Source organism: Podarcis filfolensis (assembly GCF_964270895.1).
Source record: "Podarcis filfolensis genome assembly, chromosome: 3".
In the NCBI taxonomy this organism is placed as follows: Eukaryota; Metazoa; Chordata; class Lepidosauria; order Squamata; family Lacertidae; genus Podarcis; species Podarcis filfolensis.
The window spans coordinates 78,489,847-78,509,342 of record NC_139606.1 but is presented as its reverse complement, the minus strand read 5'-3'; the positions used below and the strand labels follow the sequence as shown (position 1 = coordinate 78,509,342).

General features: G+C 43.1%; 1 protein-coding gene across 1 annotated transcript in view; it reads right to left on the bottom strand.

The window, feature by feature from the left end:
• FMN2 (formin 2) overlaps window positions 1–19,496 on the bottom strand; it is a 161,971-nt gene that overhangs the window by 88,075 nt on the left and 54,400 nt on the right. The window contains exons 6-7 of the mRNA XM_083605979.1: window positions 16,396–17,927; window positions 13,431–13,575 (exon numbers count right to left, since the gene is read on the bottom strand). Of these exons, the coding sequence (XP_083462105.1) occupies window positions 13,431–13,575; window positions 16,396–17,927 (1,677 nt within the window). The remainder of the gene's footprint in view (window positions 1–13,430; window positions 13,576–16,395; window positions 17,928–19,496) is intronic.

Sequence of the window (19,496 nt, the reverse complement as noted above, 5' to 3'; positions counted from 1 at the left end):
ACAGGTGGTTGGTTTCACGCGTCCAAGCAGCCTGTCCACATCCTCGGGGGTAACGGATTGAAATTGATTCCATGCAACTTGACCAGACAGAGCTCTAGCACTCTCCCGCCCCAGCCCTGCTCCCACGGTGGTGTCTAGCTCCTTCCGAATATGAGTGATTTTATCTGCAAAAAACTTTGCAAAATCGTTGCAGGAGATCTTGGGGTCTTTACAAGGCCCCGGTGGTAAAGGTGGTTCCGTTAAATTGCGAACCACCTGAAAGAGTCTCCTGCTACTATTTTCTGCAGATGCAATAGAGGCGGTGAAGAAAGTATTCTTCGCCGTCGCTATCGCCACTTGGTAGGCTCGAAGTTGAGCTCTAACCTGTGTCCGGTCAGATTCGGAGTGAGTTTTTTGCCACCGACGCTCTAGCCGTCTCAGCGATTGTTTCATCGCCCTCAGCTCCGAAGAAAACCACGGGGCTGTCCGGGCTCCATGCAATCGGAGAGGGCGCAAACCTGCCAATGCAGGAAAATTTCTTTCCAGTCCTTCAACAGCAACCAGTCAAAGACCATAGCAGCGCCTGCCAAACAGGAAGAAAAGTTAACCTGTAAACAAGAAACATTAACAAATAGAGGGTAGGGAGGACCATAAAGAAGGCTGATCGCCGAAGAATTGAAGCTTTTGAATTATGGTGCTGGAGGAGACTCTTGAGAGTCCCATGGACTGCAAGAAGAACAAACCGATCCATTCTTAAGGAAATCAGCCCTGAGTGCTCACTGGAAGGACAGATCGTGAAGCTGAGGCTCCAATACTTTGGCCACCTCATGAGAAGAGAAAACTCCCTGGAAAAGACCCTGATCCTGGGAAAGATAGAGGGCACAAGGAGAAGGGGACGACAGAGGACGAGATGGTTGGATAGTGTCTTCGAAGCTACAAACATGAGTCTGACCAAACTGCGGGGGGCAGTGGAAGACAGAAGTGCCTGGTGTGCTCTGGTCCATGGGGTCACGAAGAGTCGGACACGACTAAACGACTAAACAACAACAAAGGGTAGGGAGGGTGAATCTCCAGAGCCGTCTGCCTGGCTAATACGGCTCCTCCCCCTATTTATAATGGGTCTGGCCCCACTTCCCAGGAATAATACACTGAGAAGCAGGTCAGCCCGTTTCTACTAGCAAGTTCCCTGGGAACTGTAGCACCGCACACGATCCCACAAAAGGTACCCACAATATAGTGTGATGCTCATTCTAACGCTGCTTCCTACATAGCACCATTTTTTCACATCAGCATGAAGGCACTGAGTGAAGTCAATCAGAGAGCTGGGTTGCAAAGTAATCAAAATGTTTATAATGCCAACCTCTCTGTTCCCCATCAGAAGCTGTAAATCAATGTTTAAAGTTGGTGATGGGCAGGATAAGGGTGAACAAACAGACTTTAATCTGCTTTACCATGGTCCCCAATCACACGGAAGGTTTTAATTGTATTTAGGTAAATTCTGCTGACTTTTCCTGTTCAACATAGGAAGATCAGGGACTAAGTGAAGAGATTTGGGGAATGGGGCTTGTGTGCATGTCTGAAAGTTAACATGTTAAGGATTGCTCCATGGAGTCATCATCCAGTGAGTGGACCATGTGGTGCAGTGAGTGGACACGGGGAATAGAGTCTTTTCAGCCACGGAATGCTATTCAATTAGCCATCCAGCTGGCTCTATCACTGCTTGCATTGCAATGGGCAGTGATAGTTTGCTTATTTTAGAAGTCTCTCAGTGAAAATACTGGCTTGTTTATTTTTATGTTTGTAAATGAATGGCATTTCCATACCCAAGTAGCATGAGAAGAGTGTTTTGCTCCTTTTGCCTTGCACAGAATGCAACAGGGGGATTTTCTACCTGGTCACAGCTTAAACCCATCCCCAGTAGTAGCTCTTACCTTATGGGTAGTATGTGTTTTGTATGTATGTGTCTTTCTATTTCTAAGTTGGGCATTACTGCTATACTAATAGAGAAGAGGTGGGGGAAAGTAAGACTTGGTTTCTCCCAAAGTCCAGCATCTCTGCAGAGAATTGGCTTCCCATGCACATAGAATAGTCTTTAAAGAATGCATGTGGAGCATTTAAACTTTCTGTGAACAACCTACACAGAACTGTATGATTTGGATGCAAAAATTTTATTCAGGCATTTTCAGGGTGACGTTTCCAAATGGATGAAAACTAAGCAGTTCCTTGCTGACAGTTTCTGGCTATGGGTACATCCTTGCAAATGTTTTTGTTTTTTTTTAAAAAAAGTTAGATAATATTCTCCAAAGAATTGAAATCACTTAGATCTGCAAGAGCCAATTTTTCAACAACAGTTGTGTTCCTAAGGAAGCAGTCCTCAAGTTACTTATGAGGGATGAAACAAATGACTATGAACATTAATTAGGCTTCCATCTATATACAACAAGTTCAGTTTGTCAAACTGTGGCCAATTTATAAATCCCTTTCTTGCAATGTTATCCAGGACTGGGGCGGATGAAGAATGTAAGGTCATTGTGATAAGCCATCTTATAAACAGCACTCACAGAAGAGTTAATGTTGCCAAACAATTAAAATGAAGATGATGTTTTAAAAAGCTATGTGGACACAACATCCTTGTTGAATTAATCTGCTGCTTCAGTTAGGGCTCCTTAGATTGCAAATGATTATGAGATTTAGAATAATTACGCCAACATTAAATCTTACTGATTTCAATGGAACTTAAGTACAAGTGTCTATATACAGGATCATGGCCTTAACTTTCACTACAGTTCTCCTCTCATAAACATTTATTTAGCTTGAGGAGAAAGTCCCACTTTATACTTAGAAGACAAAATCAAAACTAGGAAATGCTCCGGAAAACTATGGCTGGGTAAAGAAAAACAAAAGGTCACCAGTATAAGGATTTGGGTAAGAGAGTAAGCACAAGCACTTTTGATTTTATAGTAGGTGCAGCTCACAAAGCTGAGTTAACAATGTGATGTAACATTACGGAAGCCCACAGGCTTTTAAGTTACATTAACAGTAGCATTTGTTCAGCACTGTTTGTGATCACTAAAATTATTATTTTTATTTCAGACATTTCTACACCAATTCATTATTTGCACTTTTATGGGGTCTACTAAAAACAACCCCTCCCCCAACGGGACTATAAAACAATTAAAAAAATTCATAACACTCAACATTGGCTTAAAATGCCTGCTGGAACAAGAAAGTCATAGTCATCTGCCTGTAGTTCAGCAGCTTGAACCTGGCTTGGTAACATATAGGCAGGCAGTGCAAGCTTTTAAGCACCAGAGTCATGAGTTGGTGACAGTCTGTCCCCATCAACAGACTAGCTGCATCATTTTGCACCAGCTGGAGGTTCTGGATCAGGCTCAGGGGTAGCCCCACATAGGATGCATTGTAATAATTAAGTTTAGAGGTTGCTAATACGTGAATCACCATAGTCAGGACATCCATATCCCATTATGGCTGTAGTTGGCACACCAGCTATAGCTGTTAATGGGTACTCTAGTTTGTCATAGTTACCACTATTAATTGATATATGCTGAGCATCAATTGTCCTGTTACAGTAATGATCAGGCCTGGGTGTGCATAAGGTACTGCAAACATATTTTCTGTGTCTGGATCTGTACATACAGCACTTGTACCACATGTGGGTTTCAAAGGGAGTCCTAGTTAGGGGGGGGTCAAAGGTGGTAACAGTGATAAACATCAGAAGCATATGTGGGCAAAGGCAGAATCCAGCTACAGGAATGTGATATCTGCATTTTGGCCAGTATGCACATGATCAGTTTCAAGATTATTATAAGTGGTTGCATTTGCATGCAACACTAAACCAATCTTAATAAGAGATGATATACATGAGCTGCATGGGATGCACAGAGCTCCTTTACAGCAGCTTCACTCCTCTTTTGATGATGCAAGCAGATGAACAAGCTGGATTGAGCACTTAATCATAGCTTCCCATTACATGTGAACCCATAAAATAAGGTTAATGATTCCAAACAAGCCAGGATATTAAGCCAACTTGAAATCATTTTCTGGTTTGTTTTGAAGCCATTAAACAGGTTCCAGGTTCACATAAAATGAGAAGCTATTGTGCTGTGATGAATCCTGGATTGTTAAACTGTTCATGTGAAGGGAAGAGCGAAGTGGCTGCAAAAAGTCTGTATGCACCAACGTGCATATTCTGGCTTATTTTTCCCCTTCTCCAAAAGTGCAGATAAATGCCTCAGGCTTTGGTGTTCCTAAAGTTATCTTACCTATCTGATGTTCCAGGAAACTGATTTTAATGTGTGTTGCTTGGAATCATGAAAGCAAAGATTGCTTATTTGGCCACAGTGATACACACCTTAGTTTCTATTTTAGCTGTAAGCTGCTTTGAGTCCCTTTCAGGGAGAAGGGCAGGATATCAATAAACAGCAACAAAACTCAGGCCCTGCTTGTGGGCTTCCACCTGGGGCACTGGGTTGGCCACCGTGAGAACAGGAAACTGGACTCGGTGACCTTTTGGTCTGATCCAGCAGGGCTATGCAATGTATGTATGGCTATTCTGAATTTTGGATTTGCGGGCACCTACTGCAGCTTTCCCCTTCATGGATCACTGCCTTGCCGTGGCGAAGGGGCTTGAAGAACTCAAAGAAGCTATGAACTATGCCGAGCAGGGCACCCAAGATGAACAGGTCATAGTGGAGAGTTTTGACCAAACGTGATCCACCTGGAGGAGGAACCGGCAAGCCACTCCAGTATCCCTGCCAAGAAAACTCCATGGACAAAGACAACAGGCATATAAAAGTTATGACGCTGGAAGATGAGCCCCTCAGGTCGGAAGGCGTCCAACATGCTACTGGGGAAGAGCGGAGGACAAGTACAAGTAGATCCAGAGCTGATGAAGCGGCTGGGCTAAAGCCAAAAGGACGTTCAGTTGCGGATATGCCTGGAAGCGAAAGGAAAGTCCAATGCTGTAAAGAAAAATATTGCATAGGAACCTGGAATGTAAGAACCATGAACCTGGATAAGTTGGATGTGGTCAAAAATGAGATGGCAAGAATAAATATTGACATCCTGGGCATCAGTGAACTAAAATGGACGGGAATGGGCGAATTCAGTTCGGATGACCATCATATCTACTACTGTGGGCAAGAAACCCGGAAAAGAAATGGAGTCGCCCTCATAGTCAACAAAAGAGTGGCGAAAGCAGTACTGGGATGCAATCTCAAAAATGATAGAATGATCTCGATACGAATCCAAGGCAGACCTTTTAACATAACAGTAATCCAAGTTTATGCACCAACTACTGGTGCTGAAGAAACTGAAATTGACCAATTCTATGAGGACTTACAACACCTTATAGAAGTGACACCAAAGAAGGATGTTCTTCTCATTATAGGGGATTGGAATGCTAAAGTAGGGAATCAAGAGATAAAAGGAACAACGGGCAAGTTTGGCCTTGGAGAGCAAAATGAAGCAGGGCAAAGGCTAATAGAGTTCTGTCAAGAGAACAAGCTGGTCATCACAAACACGCTTTTCCAACAACACAAGAGACGACTCTACACGTGGACATCACCAGATGGGCAGCATCGAAATCAGATTGATTATATTCTCTGCAGCCAAAGATGGAGAAGCTCAATACAGTCAGCAAAAACAAGGCCTGGAGCTGACTGTGGCTCAGATCATCAGCTTCTTATAGCAAAATTCAAGCTTAAACTGAAGAAAGTAGGAAAAAACACTGGGCCAGTAAGAGACAATCTAAATCAAATCCCTTATGAATACACAGTGGAAGTGAGGAACAGGTTTAAGGATTTAGATTTGCTAGACAGAGTGCCTGAAGAACTATGGATGGAGGCTCGCAACATTATACAGGAGGCAGCAACGAAAACCATCCCAATGAAAAGGAAATGCAAGAAAGCAAAGTGGCTGTCCAATGAGGCCTTACAAATAGCGGGGGAGAGAAGGCAAGCAAAATGCAAGGGAGATAGAGAAAGATACAGGAAATTGAATGCAGATTTCCAAAAAATAGCAAGGAGAGACAAGAAGGCCTACTTAAACGAGCAATGCAAAGAAATAGAGCAAAACAACAGAATGGGAAGAACCAGAGATCCGTTCAAGAAAATTGGAGATATGAAAGGAACATTTCGTTCAAAGATTGCCATAATAAAGGACAAAAGTGGTAAGGACCTAACAGAAGCAGAAGACATCAAGAAGAGGTGGCAAGAATACACAGAGGAATTATACCAGAAAGATATGGATGTATCGTACACCCCAGGTAGTGGGGTTGCTGAGCTTGAGCCAGACATCCTGGAGAGTGAAGTCAAATGGGCCTTAGAAAGCACTGCAAATAACAAGGCCAGTGGAAGTGATGGTATTCCAGCTGAACTATTTAAAATTTTAAAAGATGATGCTGTTAAGGTGCTACACTCAATATGCCAGCAAGTTTGGAAAACTCAGCAGTGGCCAGAGGATTGGAGAAGATCAGTCTACATCCCAATCCCAAAGAAGGGCAGTGCTAAAGAATGCTCCAACTACCGCACAATTGCACTCATTTCACACGCTAGCAAGGTTATGCTTAAAATTCTACAAGGAAGGCTTAAGTAGTATGTGGACCGAGAACTCCCATAAGTGCAAGCTGGATTTAGAAGAGGCAGAGGAACCAGAGACCAAATTGCAAACATGCGCTGGATTATGGAGAAAGCTAGAGAGTTCCAGAAAGACATCTACTTCTGCTTCATCGACTATGCAAAAGCCTTTGACTGTGTCGACCACAGCAAACTATGGCAAGTTCTTAAAGAAATGGGAGTGCCTGATCACCTCATCTGTCTCCTGAGAAATCTCTATGTGGGACAAGAAGCTACAGTTAGAACTGGATATGGAACAACTGATTGGTTCAAAATTGGGAAAGGAGTACGACAAGGCTGTATATTGTCTCCCTGGTTATTTAACTTATATGCAGAATTCATCATGCGAAAGGCTGGGCTGGATGAATCCCTAGCCGGAATTAAGATTGCTGGAAGAAATATCAACAACCTCAGATATGCAGATGACACAACCGTGATGGCAGAAAGTGAGGAGCAATTAAAGAACCTTTTATTGAGGGTGAAAGAGGAGAGCGCAAAATATGGTCTGAAGCTCAACATCAAAAAAACGAAGATCATGGCCACTGGTCCCATCACCTCCTGGCAAATAGAAGGGGAAGAAATGGAGGCAGTGAGAGATTTTACTTTCTTGGGCTCCATGATCACTGCAGATGGTGACAGCAGCCACGAAATTAAGAGACGCCTGCTTCTTGGGAGGAAAGCAATGACCAACCTAGACAGCATCTTAAAAAGTAGAGACATCACCTTGCCAACAAAGGTCCGTATAGTTAAAGCTATGGTTTTCCCAGTAGTGATGTATGGAAGTGAGAGCTGGACCATAAAGAAGGCTGATCGCCGAAGAATTGATGCTTTTGAATTATGGTGCTGGAGGAGACTCTTGAGAGTCCCATGGACTGCAAGAAGATCAAAACTCTCCATTCTGAAGGAAATCAGCCCTGAGTGCTCACTGGAAGGACAGATCGTGAAGCTGAGGCTCCAATACTTTGGCCACCTCATGAGAAGAGAAGACTCCCTGGAAAAGACCCTGATGTTGGGAAAGATGGAGGGCACAAGGAGAAGGGGACGACAGAGGACGAGATGGTTGGATAGTGTCTTCGAAGCTACAAACATGAGTCTGAACAAACTGCGGGAGGCAGTGGAAGACAGGAGTGCCTGGCGTGCTCTGGTCCATGGGGTCACAAAGAGTCGGACACGACTAAACGACTAAACAACAACAACTGCAGCTTTTCTTTTGACACAGCAAACTGTTTATATATGAATTGCATATTTTGTATTTTTTAAAAAAGTTATACAACACTTTGAAATATGTTTTAAGCAGTATAGAAATGGTTTAGGATAAAAATAAATATTTGTATAAAGACTAGTCTTGTTGCCCTCCACTACCTTTGAAAATACTGCTTAATGGAACAGGAAATACAGTGGTACCTCGGTGAAGTACTTAATTCATTCCGGAGGTCCGTTCTTAACCTGAAACTGTTCTTAACCTGAAGCACCACTTTAGCTAATGGGGCCTCCTGCTGCTGCTGCGCCACCGGAGCACGATTTCTGTTCTCACCCTGAAGCAAAGTTCTTAACCCGAGGTAATATTTCTGGGTTAGCGGAGTCTGCAACCTGAAGCGTATGTAACCTGAAGCGTATGTAACCTGAGGTACCACTGTACTGCTTAAATGGAACAGGAAATTGGATGGTATTCTACCAACTGTCCCATCAGCAGAAAAATTACCTCTAGCACACAACAGGATTTCCACCGCTCTCTTCACCCCTTGTGTGCCCCAAACTCTCCCTAGATTTGCTAAGGAGGGTTGGGAAGACCCCTAGAACAGACTTAAGGTATGCAGGGTTGGGAGGTGGGAAAGTCCTATTGTGCTAGCAGTAATGTTTGTCCTGACAGGACCGTGACTTAGTGCTCTGTTGAATACAACCAATATACAGTACTTTACTCATGCAATCATTTTAATTCAGCTATCTCTGCTAGATTTGTTAGCTAGTTTATTAAAAGCATACATCTTTCTGTCTCAGTATGAGGTGCTAAAGGATGGTCACAAGTATCCTAGCCCTAAACTATTTAGGGCTTTAAAGCAGGGCAGCACAAATCCTCTCCCCTACCCTTGCCAGATCTTTTAACCAAAGTGAGGAAGGAATTCATGGACATTCTGAGATTGTGGCAAATGTTGTCTGTATTTCGGGTGTTGTATTGCTAACAAATTCCACTGTGAGGTGGGTCTGAGGCCTGGCTTCTCTTTAAAAATTCTGTCTTCAAGGCTAGACTTTAACAAGCAAAGTGTGCCAAGCCACAAGTTCTTGTTCTTTATAAGAAAAGAAGCCAGCCCTTTGTCCACCTTAGAAAGGAAATAGTATGTACTAAACTCTCCACCCTAAACACCCACTCTCCCCCTTGAACTTTGGGAAGTTTAACACACACCCTGGAAGACCCAGGAATATATGTTTAAATGGTTGCCTGTTATCATTTTGTCCAGCCCTCCTGTAAAGGTGTGACTACAACTTCAAGCTGAACCCAGAAACAAGCAAACAAACAAACAAAACCATTCCACCGAAGATTGTACAATAATGGAGTGACCTATTCTGAATAAATTACTCTAGTCAAAAAGCTTAATGGCTGAATTAAGCATCAGCTGAAGCTCTTTAAAGGCAGGCCTAAGTTAATATATTTTACACAATTTAAACATGTACAGTCAACACAATGGAAAAAGTATGATTGGTGCTCATCTAAAATGTAGATCTGCAATGGCATGATGGGGTCACTTGCTCTACCCTGGTCATGAGGAAGGAGAAGAAACTTTTTGGGAAAGTGCCTGGCTCCAGAAGGGGGCTATCAGTATGACATTGCCTTGTTCTTACCAGATCTTTTGGAGAACCCTTGGGAGAACTGCAATTGGTGGGAATGAATAATGCAGACCTGATGGCCAAGGAGACATTGGGGCATCTCACCCTTCTGTGTGTGGGTTGTAGAAATAGGAGAGGTCTACCAAAAATGGTGGGGACGTGGGCGGCGCTGTGGGTTAAATCACAGAGCCTAGGACTGGCCGATCAGAAGGTCAGCAGTTCGAATCCCTGTGACGGGGTGAGCTCCCGTTGCTCGGTCCCAGCTCCTGCCAACCTAGCAGTTCAAAAGTACGTCAAAGTGCAAGTAGATAAATAGGTACTGCTCTGGCAGTAAGGTAAACGGCGTTTCCGTGCGCTGCTCTGGTTCGCCAGAAGCGGCTTAGTCATGCTGGCCACATGACCCGGAAGCTGTACGCCGGCTCCCTCGGCCAGTAAAGCGAGATGAGCACCGCAACCCCAGAGTCAGCCACGACTGGACCTAATGGTCAGGGGTCCCTTTACCTTTACCTTTACCAAAAATGGACTACACTGACTGTGAAGTTGATTGACGACCTGCCAGTACAGTGTCCATTTGCCTGGACCCAGTGTGATGCAGGTGGTCTGGCTGAGAGGCTCAGGAGGTGGCATTCTACCCAGTTCATGAGTGGGCCGACTCTTGCTGGAGGTCAAGGGATCTGGTGCCAATTGATATACGATTTCACACTGATGCTGTCAGACCACAGAAAGATGTGGAGAGACTGGTGTAGTAGAGGGAAGTGTTGCATATCTAACTGGGACACCCAGAGCTCCAGCCAGTTGACGCTGTTTTGTGCTTCTGATGGGAACTACTTTGCCTGGATCAAGAGATTGGCGCCTGACATAATTATTGTCTTGTGTAGATCCTGGACGGGAGTCTCTTTCCTGCAGTTGGCATCTTTGTCCCACTACTTCATGGCTGCTTTGATTCTTATAGTCACCTTGATATGCCAATGTCTGTTATGAGTGATCACCCACTGGTATGGTAGGGGAGTCTAATGAAGGGTCCTGGCGTGATGTTTGGACCATGGAGTGATCTGCACAACCTGAGAATTTGAGCCATCATCTTGATATCCATCTTCTTTGAGGCAATGAGGAGCTCCTGGGGAGGGGAAAGATTTGAGTGGATGCTGCCTCTTGAAACCCCAAGAAATCCTCCTCCTCTGAGGATGATGGAGAGTGAAAAGCATGTGCATGATCAGACTGATTAATATCAGATTCAGCCCCATTAGGGGAGACCAGGAGAACCATATTCTCTGTTAGAGAACGCATGGGCTGGTTGCTTAAAGAAGCGGGAGGCTCTGGTCTGATCACCTAATAGGTGTGCTCTCGTTATATCTTTATCTCCTTGCTGTTTCTGGTTTTTGACTGCAGGCAGTGCCATATAGCTATCCAAATGTGTTGTTTTCTTTTAAGCCTTGCAAGCTACCAGGATGCCTCGTGAGCACGGTGGCACCATAGCCCAATCCTGTGACCCCATGATGCCAGGAAGAGATCTTGCAAGCATACATATTTCTGTATAGAGCTCAAGATTATACAATACAACATTTTATTTTTGATAAAAAGATCCAAAGACCAATCTCTAGCATTTCAAGTTTTTTAAAAAATTTAAATAACAATGCTATTGTTGTTCCTTTAGTCCTGTTATATCTGAAAATCAATTGCATGGTATTTTTTAAGTGTTGTTTTTTAAGGTGGCATGGCTGGGAAAAGTCTTTTCTGAAATACCTTAGTCAACTGCTGCCATCAGAGTTTACAGTACTGGATTAGGCGGACCAATAATCTGTAAAGTAGCTCCATATATTCATATTCTTTAATTGAATTCTGTTGGATTTTGTGTTTTGCAGAAAACATGTCCTTTTGCAGACCTTTAAGGGTATCCAGTTCAAATATATATATTTAAAAAAATAACTATAATAAAGTGCTTTCCATTGCAAAGAAAACAAACATTGCCCGACATTAGAAACCACAACCACTAATATTTCACCACAACTACTGCCTGCCTATTTAACCACCTTTTGCCAAACCCAACCCAGTAGCCATTATTTTATTGTTTGCAGAGGTTTGTTTTGCTAAATCTCATGATATGTTTTTTGTTGTTTTTTTTAAGGTCAAACTTAACAGCATACACACCCATCTACTTGAATACACAGCTATCCCATCATATATGGTCTGGCAAGATCTTCAGTGGAAGACAACAGGGGTTAGAACAGTTTTTCCCCAAACCATAAAGCTACTCAAAATAATATATTTAAGAAATCTGGGAAACAATACGGACTTCTGTATAACTGATACTCGGTATAAGTTATGCAGATCAACAAAGCAATGTCAAATGTTTGGTTGATGAAGATATCAAATGGATGCTCATAACAGATTGAATTTCATCATAAAAACAGCCTTGTTTTGAAATACTATATTCTGATACCTACTGTTGGCTCTTCTGCTACTGGGGAAAAAAAGTTTATTCAATGGAACATGCTGAAATGAAAATAAGAATCCTTATAACTTTGGTTCGTAACTCTAACTCTAACTGGAAAAAGCATCAGTACTATAATCCAAGAAGATGTCAAAATAATTACCATATTTACTTGAGTCTAATGTGCACCTTTTTTTGCCAAATTACATTGCAAAAATTAGGGTGCGCATTAGATTTGATGCTACATTTGCCGGCAAATACTTTTTTTGTTTCAAGGTGGTAATCTTTAGTGGGAGTTTACAACATGCATTAGTAGTGGACTATAGTGCCCTGTCAGTTGCAGCTTACCTAGACCAGGGATGTCCAAGATCACGATCTACTGGAAGATCCCTGGGAGGTTTTGGTAAATCACAGTCGATTGCTGGGTCCCTTTCCGTTAGTAAATTAACCCCCCCTCCCCACAAAGCTCAACAACTTTGCCCTGAACCCCCCAAAAGGCGGTAGATCACTGGCAGTTTTTAATTCTGTGAGTAGATCGCAGCCTCTTGGGAGTTGGCCACCCCTGACCTAGACCATCACATTTTGTAAAGAACAATAACAACAGGATTTTGCTTCAGATATGATTATTACAAAGTCAAATTATAAGGTCCAGTTTCAGTGCTATAGACAAGCCATGTAGATTTAGATGGTCTGTACAGAAATGCATGCAGATGGGCCCAGGCTCAACCCTCCAAGGCTCCAGAATGATAAGGTGGCCGACAGGAAAACCTTATCTTGCACAAACGTTTCTAGTGGGATCCACTTTACATATTCTCTAGCACTAAACAAAGCCTGAATGCAATAAGTTTCAATCCTGCTTAATCTGCATAGCCATTATTTATACATCTATAACTTGTCCCCTTTGTTTTTGTTAAAAGCAACCCTTCAGTCACAAAGTTAGCAAGGCTAAAATTATCTAGCTTCCCAGATTTGTCACACACAATTCTATACAACAGCAAGTCATAATGAATGCTTATCATTTCCACTGATGCCTAACATTGATGACTGAGGTTTAGATTCCACACAAAAAGGGAGGAATCTCCCCAATTCTCCATGCCCCCCCCTTCAGTCTAGAATCATAGAATTGTTGAGCTGGAAGGGATCCTGTGGACCATCTAGTCCAACCCTCTTCAATGCAGGAATATGCAGCTGTTCCATACAGGGATAAAACCTGCAACCAACTGGGCTGTCCTGTCCTTGCCTTGTCTTTTTTGTGTCCAGCAGCCTCCACATTTAACTTGCATTTTCTCTGTTCAGGCTTCACAATTTATTAATTATTCTCCCCTTTACCCTATGCCTTCACTTCGTACAGTGTACATCTTCTCCATGCAGGATATTTAAAGATGTCTGAAGGAAAGGGACTGAACAAATGTAGCACAGGAAAGTGTGTCATGCAGATATACCAACCATGAGTTACTTACAGACAGATCTACTGAACATGCCTCCACCCTCCTGGCAAGGGTGGCCAATGTTTTTCTACAAAAGGATTGTTCGCCAAAGAAAGATTGCAAGAGGGTACTCACTTGTTTGTTCTTTGTCTTTGTGATGGTGTCCGAAATGGGTTTCTTCCTCTCTTTAACAGCTGTCTTAGAAAACAGTTCTTCAAATTCGTGATAATCTATGGAAGGCTCTTCAATTTTCTCCCACACAAGTGAAGTACTAGAATCTCTAAAGTTAAGCAAAAGACCTATGTAGGACAATGTCAGACTAAAGAATCATAAAATGGTAGAATAACGATAGATAATAAATAATTTAAGCTGCTAAAAGTAGCATTCTTTTTCTTCTAGTTAAACCTGGACTTCTCAAGATGAAATACTGAAATATTGAAGACCCCTATTTTCCATATTAAAGTAAGTTGCAAATTTTCTGTAAAACATACTTTTTAGGAGGGAACTGGTTTCATAGAGTAACAAAAATAGGGATATGCAGGCCATAATTTAAGGAATATTAAGATTTCTATCTGAAGGTTTCTGATCAAAGTCACTATGTCAATAGTCAAGAAAGGTGAGAGGATCTGGAAAATAAGTATTTGCAGATTAACATTAAGTTTAATTAAGCTTAAAAGGCAAGCAAGGAGAAGAAAGAAAAGAAAACACTTTCACAAAACCTAGCATAATGTTTACACAGGGCAATTTTTGGTTAACTAGAACTATTGCGAAGACTTCAAAATTTTGTCACAAACTTCATAAATCAGTGCACAGCTTATGCTGCCTTTGGTTCATATTTGAAATGGATTTGTACCGTGAGGACAGATTGTATTGTTTCTTTTCTCTTAATAAGAGTGATGTCAGCAGCACAATCTGAATCAACTAGCTCTTCTCTCCCTACTTGACTATTATTATTAGAAGGTAAGAGAAGTGGGGAAAGGGTATGATGCACAGAGTAGTGGACACAAGCAGAAAACAACACAAAGAACCTCAGTTTAGTTTTCCATTGCTCAGAGGAAAAATACATGAAAATAATTCCATGAAGCATTCTGAACTGCATCCCCACAGCCACACCAGAGATGACAATGCACTGCAACAACAGCCTTTTTGATCCACATTACAGACTAGAAAACCTCTTCCACAGCCACTCTTCAATATCCCCAAATATTTCTCTTTGTGCCTGTATTTTCCTGACAGAACTCAGTCCTGGAACCTGTTTTCAATGCAGACAGAACCATAACCATAACCAGAACCAGGGTTCTGTCTTGGGCCCGGTCTTATTCAACATCTTTATCAACGACTTGGATGATGGACTCAAGGGCATCCTGATCAAATTTGCAGATGACACCAAACTGGGAGGGGTGGCTAACACCCCAGAGGACAGGATCACACTTCAAAACGACCTTGACAGATTAGAGAACTGGGCCAAAACAAACAAGATGAATTTTAACAGGGAGAAATGTAAAGTATTGCACTTGGGCAAAAAAAATGAGAGGCACAAATACAAGATGGGTGACACCTGGCTTGAGAGCAGTACATGTGAAAAGGATCTAGGAGTCTTGGTTGACCACAAACTTGACATGAGCCAACAGTGTGACGCGGCAGCTAAAAAAGCTAATGCAATTCTGGGCTGCATCAATAGGAGTATAGCATCTAGATCAAGGGAAGTAATAGTGCCACTGTATTCTGCTCTGGTCAGACCTCACCTGGAGTACTGTGTCCAGTTCTGGGCACCACAGTTCAAGAAGGACACTGACAAACTGGAACGTGTCCAGAGGAGGGCAACCAAAATGGTCAAAGGCCTGGAAACGATGCCTTATGAGGAACGGCTAAGGGAGCTGGGCATGTTTAGCCTGGAGAAGAGGAGGTTAAGGGGTGATATGATAGCCATGTTCAAATATATAAAAGGATGTCACATAGAGGAGGGAGAAAGGTTGTTTTCTGCTGCTCCAGAGAAGCGGACACGGAGCAATGGATCCAAACTACAAGAAAGAAGATTCCACCTAAACATTAGGAAGAACTTCCTGACAGTAAGAGCTGTTTGACAGTGGAATTTGCTGCCAAGGAGTGTGGTGGAGTCTCCTTCTTTGGAGGTCTTTAAGCAGAGGCTTGACAACCATATGTCAGGAGTGCTCTGATGGTGTTTCCTGCTTGGCAGGGGGTTGGACTCGATGACCCTTGTGGTCTCTTCCAACTCTATGATTCTATGATTCTATGATTCTATAATAAAGTGTGTGCCTCCAAGTATGTGCATTATACTCTACTTTGCAGGTGGGGAACTTTTAACCCTCCTGAAATTGGTGGACTCGAACTCCCATCAGTACCAACAAACATGGTCCATGGTCAGGAATGATGGGAGTTATAGTACTTCATCATCTGGAGGGCCATAGGTTCCCTTATCCCTGCCATAATACAAGAACTGTGGGGCTAGTTTATACATGAGACTGCAATTTTGTATTCCCACAATTTGTTCAGGTTGCTCATGCAACTGAAGTACTTTCATACCTGTACTGGACCACTTCCTGCCAACATGCTGATATATTTTTTAAGTCATAATCCTGTGTGGCCATGTACATATGAAGAGATTTTCTCCATGAGGTTGTGGATACAGGTAAATGTGCCAAATGATAGCACCAAGGGCATTCAGTAGCATTTGCCACATGTGTATGAATTGGCCACCCAAGAGAACATCTTTGAAAGCTCCATGAGAAAGGGCAATTTGCATTAAACATATATGTTATAATTACATCTGATTCAGAATCGAAGATAATACACATCGCTGTCCTGGGAATTATTAGTGTTCAACCAAGCCAAATATGGTCTATGCCACCTGGTAACTTTTACTGTTAAAATACACAGCAAAACACTTCTTCCTAACATTCTCTCAAAGCACACAAAAACAAGCACAAAAAATTAAGCATTATAAAAGATGGTTTATCAGTATATAATGCCAGGCAGGGGGGCAGGCAGTGACTTTGGGATGCTGATATTTTTCAGTTCTTAGTATAACATGACCTGATTGCAAAAGCTACCAACCAAACATTTCTGGCGTGTTTGTTACCTTTTATTATGAAGCTGAATTCTTGTCCAATAAAGAGGCTTCATTGGTCGAGAAGGTTCTATTGCATGTTTCCTGCTACCTTTTTCCTGGTTCATCCCCATTACAAATAAACCAGCTGGCAAGGGAGGGGGAAGAAACCCAGGAAGCTGTGGAAGGCCAGCAGGTGGAGGAGGTGGCGCACCCATACCAGGCAACGGTGGTGGTGGAGGAGGGGGAGCTCCTGCACCAGGCAAAGGTGGGGGAGGGGGAGGGGGTGGTGCCACCACGCCTGGCAAAGGTGGAGGTGGTGGCACTCCCATCCCTGGTAGAGGTGGTGGAGGGGGAGGTCCCGTCATGCCTGGCAAAGGTGGAGGTGGTGGCACTCCTGTTCCTGGTAGAGGTGGTGGAGGGGGAGGTGCCACCATGCCTGGCAAAGGCGGAGGTGGTGGCACTCCCATTCCTGGTAGGGGTGGTGGAGGGGGAGGTCCCGTCATGCCTGGCAAAGGCGGAGGTGGTGGCACTCCCATTCCCGGTAGAGCTGCCACAGCTGGCACAAGATGGGGGGAGGGAATAGCTGCTCCTGGCAAAGGTGGAGGTGGTGGCACTCCAATGTCTGGCAAAGGTGGGGGAGCAGGTAACGTTTCCCTTCCAGGAAGAGGTGGTGGAGGTGGGATGCCTGTAGGCATTCCAGCTCCAGGCAATGGAGGCGGAGGAGGGATGCTTGCAAAAGACAAAGGAGGAGCAGGTGGAGGCATGTCCATTCCAGGCAGAGGTGGTGGAAGGGGAATCCCTTCAACAGGCAATGGTGGGGCAGGAGGGGGCATTGCGCCGGGCAAAGACAGGGAATACCCTGAGGCAGGTAGGGACGACGAAGACTGTACACATGAACTAGACGTGGATGAAGTTAAAAATAAGTCTCCTGCTCCAGGCAGGGAAGCAGACAGTCCAGTTGTGGGATGAGAGGATAAGGAAGGAGAATGTTCACTGCAAGTAATACTTTCAGTGCTTAGAGCTGGGTGGGAAGCTGATGGTACCAATTGCTCTTGACACAAAGGTGACGACAAATGAGCATCAGGTCCTGAAGGTTGTGACGTAGTTAGTTTCTCCTGGTCAGCATCCAACTGTACTGAAATCCGTTTTGGAGACAGGACTAAAGATATTTCAGAGCAAAAGGTGGGTTGTGGCTCAAGTGTTGGCAATGGCTGAGTTGGCCCTTGATGCTGATCCCCTTTGAGGTGCAGAGGTGCTTGTGGCAGTGTGTTGGCTGAAGGCATTGTGTGTGTTAAACAATCATCTGTTGGTGAAGTCTGCACAGATTTTGTAATTATATTTTTGGGAAGGGCACCTAATGTATGTTCTTGAAGAGCTGCGTTAGAGAATCCTTCAGGCGTTGGCTGCGTGCTCTCATTCCACTGACTACTACTAGAAATCAGCACCTCTGCCACTGGAAACTGTTTCTCTAACTCTGCAATTTTTGTTTTCAGGTCCTGTATGGTCTGCTCAAGTCGCTGAATTTCGCTTGCCCGCTCTTCTGATTTCATTGCAACATCTTCCTAATGGGGGAAAAAGAAAAAGATAAGAAAAGTCAACATAAAAAAAAGAAAATGTGGTATTTTCCAGCAGAGAGAGAGAGAATGTTCACAAAGACTTAAGATGGAACTATAAAAATTAATCACAACTCTGTGAATACATCAGAACATTGGAAAGATCTAACCATTGAGGGCTACTTCACACATTCATTTTTAAAAGCTGCTCATCAGCTCTGTATGACGCAGATACATGCTTTTAGGTGCATTACAAAAGAAATTGTGGTTTTTCATGTTTTGAGGCCTACCATTGCAAATATTCTCTCTCTTTTTCATAACTTTGACACAAACATCACATGGACCTTTTAAACTTTGCAACAAGAGGTAGAAACTAGATTTTTTTTTAAAGGCTTGTATAATTAAATCTGTGGATTCACTAGATTCCTGAATGGAAGCCAAGGAGAGTCACTCATAATGTGGCCCCAATTCGGGTAATTGGAATTTGTTTCTGGTCTTTCATGGAGGCTGGATTTCACCAAGCTGATCAGATAAAAGCATTACAGACATGCAACATCTATATCCCAAATGGTATTGGAGAGTAGTCATGTGTTCCTTCTGCCATAAAAGTAAAGCTTATTTTGATTGATTAACATCCATGCATTAGTTGCTTGAGATCACTCACCCTGGAGCAAATGACGGGCTATAGGAATGCCAAAGTAAGCCTGTGTTTACCACTGGAGCCACTTTGAATTGTGATGTTTGAAAATAGCCAAAGAACAACTATCCAAGGCTCCAAACAGTACGATGGAAAGAGACTAAAGGATAACTTAGTTTATTTCTCCAATTACAGCTTTTTGTGCCAGTTTCTCATTCATTAAGTTTCCAATTAAAATCATGGGGGGGGTGTGTTTTTGTTTCAGGGGGAAAACAGACATTTGTATTCACTTTGTTAGAAAGACATAAAAAAAGAAAACAAGACAGAATGTCAGCCAGCACTAATGCTTATCAATGTATAATATATCATAAAAGCTTCAGAAAAGACACATCTAATCCTTGACATCTACAGCCAGAAACATGAGAGGCACATTAGAGATCAGGCGGTTTATTGTGGATGAATTTCCATCCGCAACAGCCAACTTCATTGAGAACTGGGGCATTTTCTACCAAAACCTGTGGGAAAATAACCAGTAATGCCTGATCTTCATCCTACTTCAACTGCATATAGGTTGCTTAGGATATCCTTCTTGCTGTACTTGCTCAATGCATCTACCCAAAAGAGAATGTTCCCATGCAGAGGGCCTTGCACCTGGGTCCTCCTGTGTTATGTCCGCAAGGATTCCTGATTGTGTGTACCTACCTGTTTGTGTTTGAAGGAGTGAACTACATGGGGACCAGCCAGATTAGCAATTCAAGCCTCTTCTCCCCTGGCCCTTATAAAGGCTTCCAGGTATGGGCTGCTTGCTGGCCAGAGCAACTGGGAGACTCTGACCTTGCTGGACTTGTTTCCCTTCCTTCATCTCTGCCTCTGCTTCACTCCCAACTTGACAGGAGTTGGGCCCAATACTACAAGTGTGTCTTGTTGCTTATGGACTAATG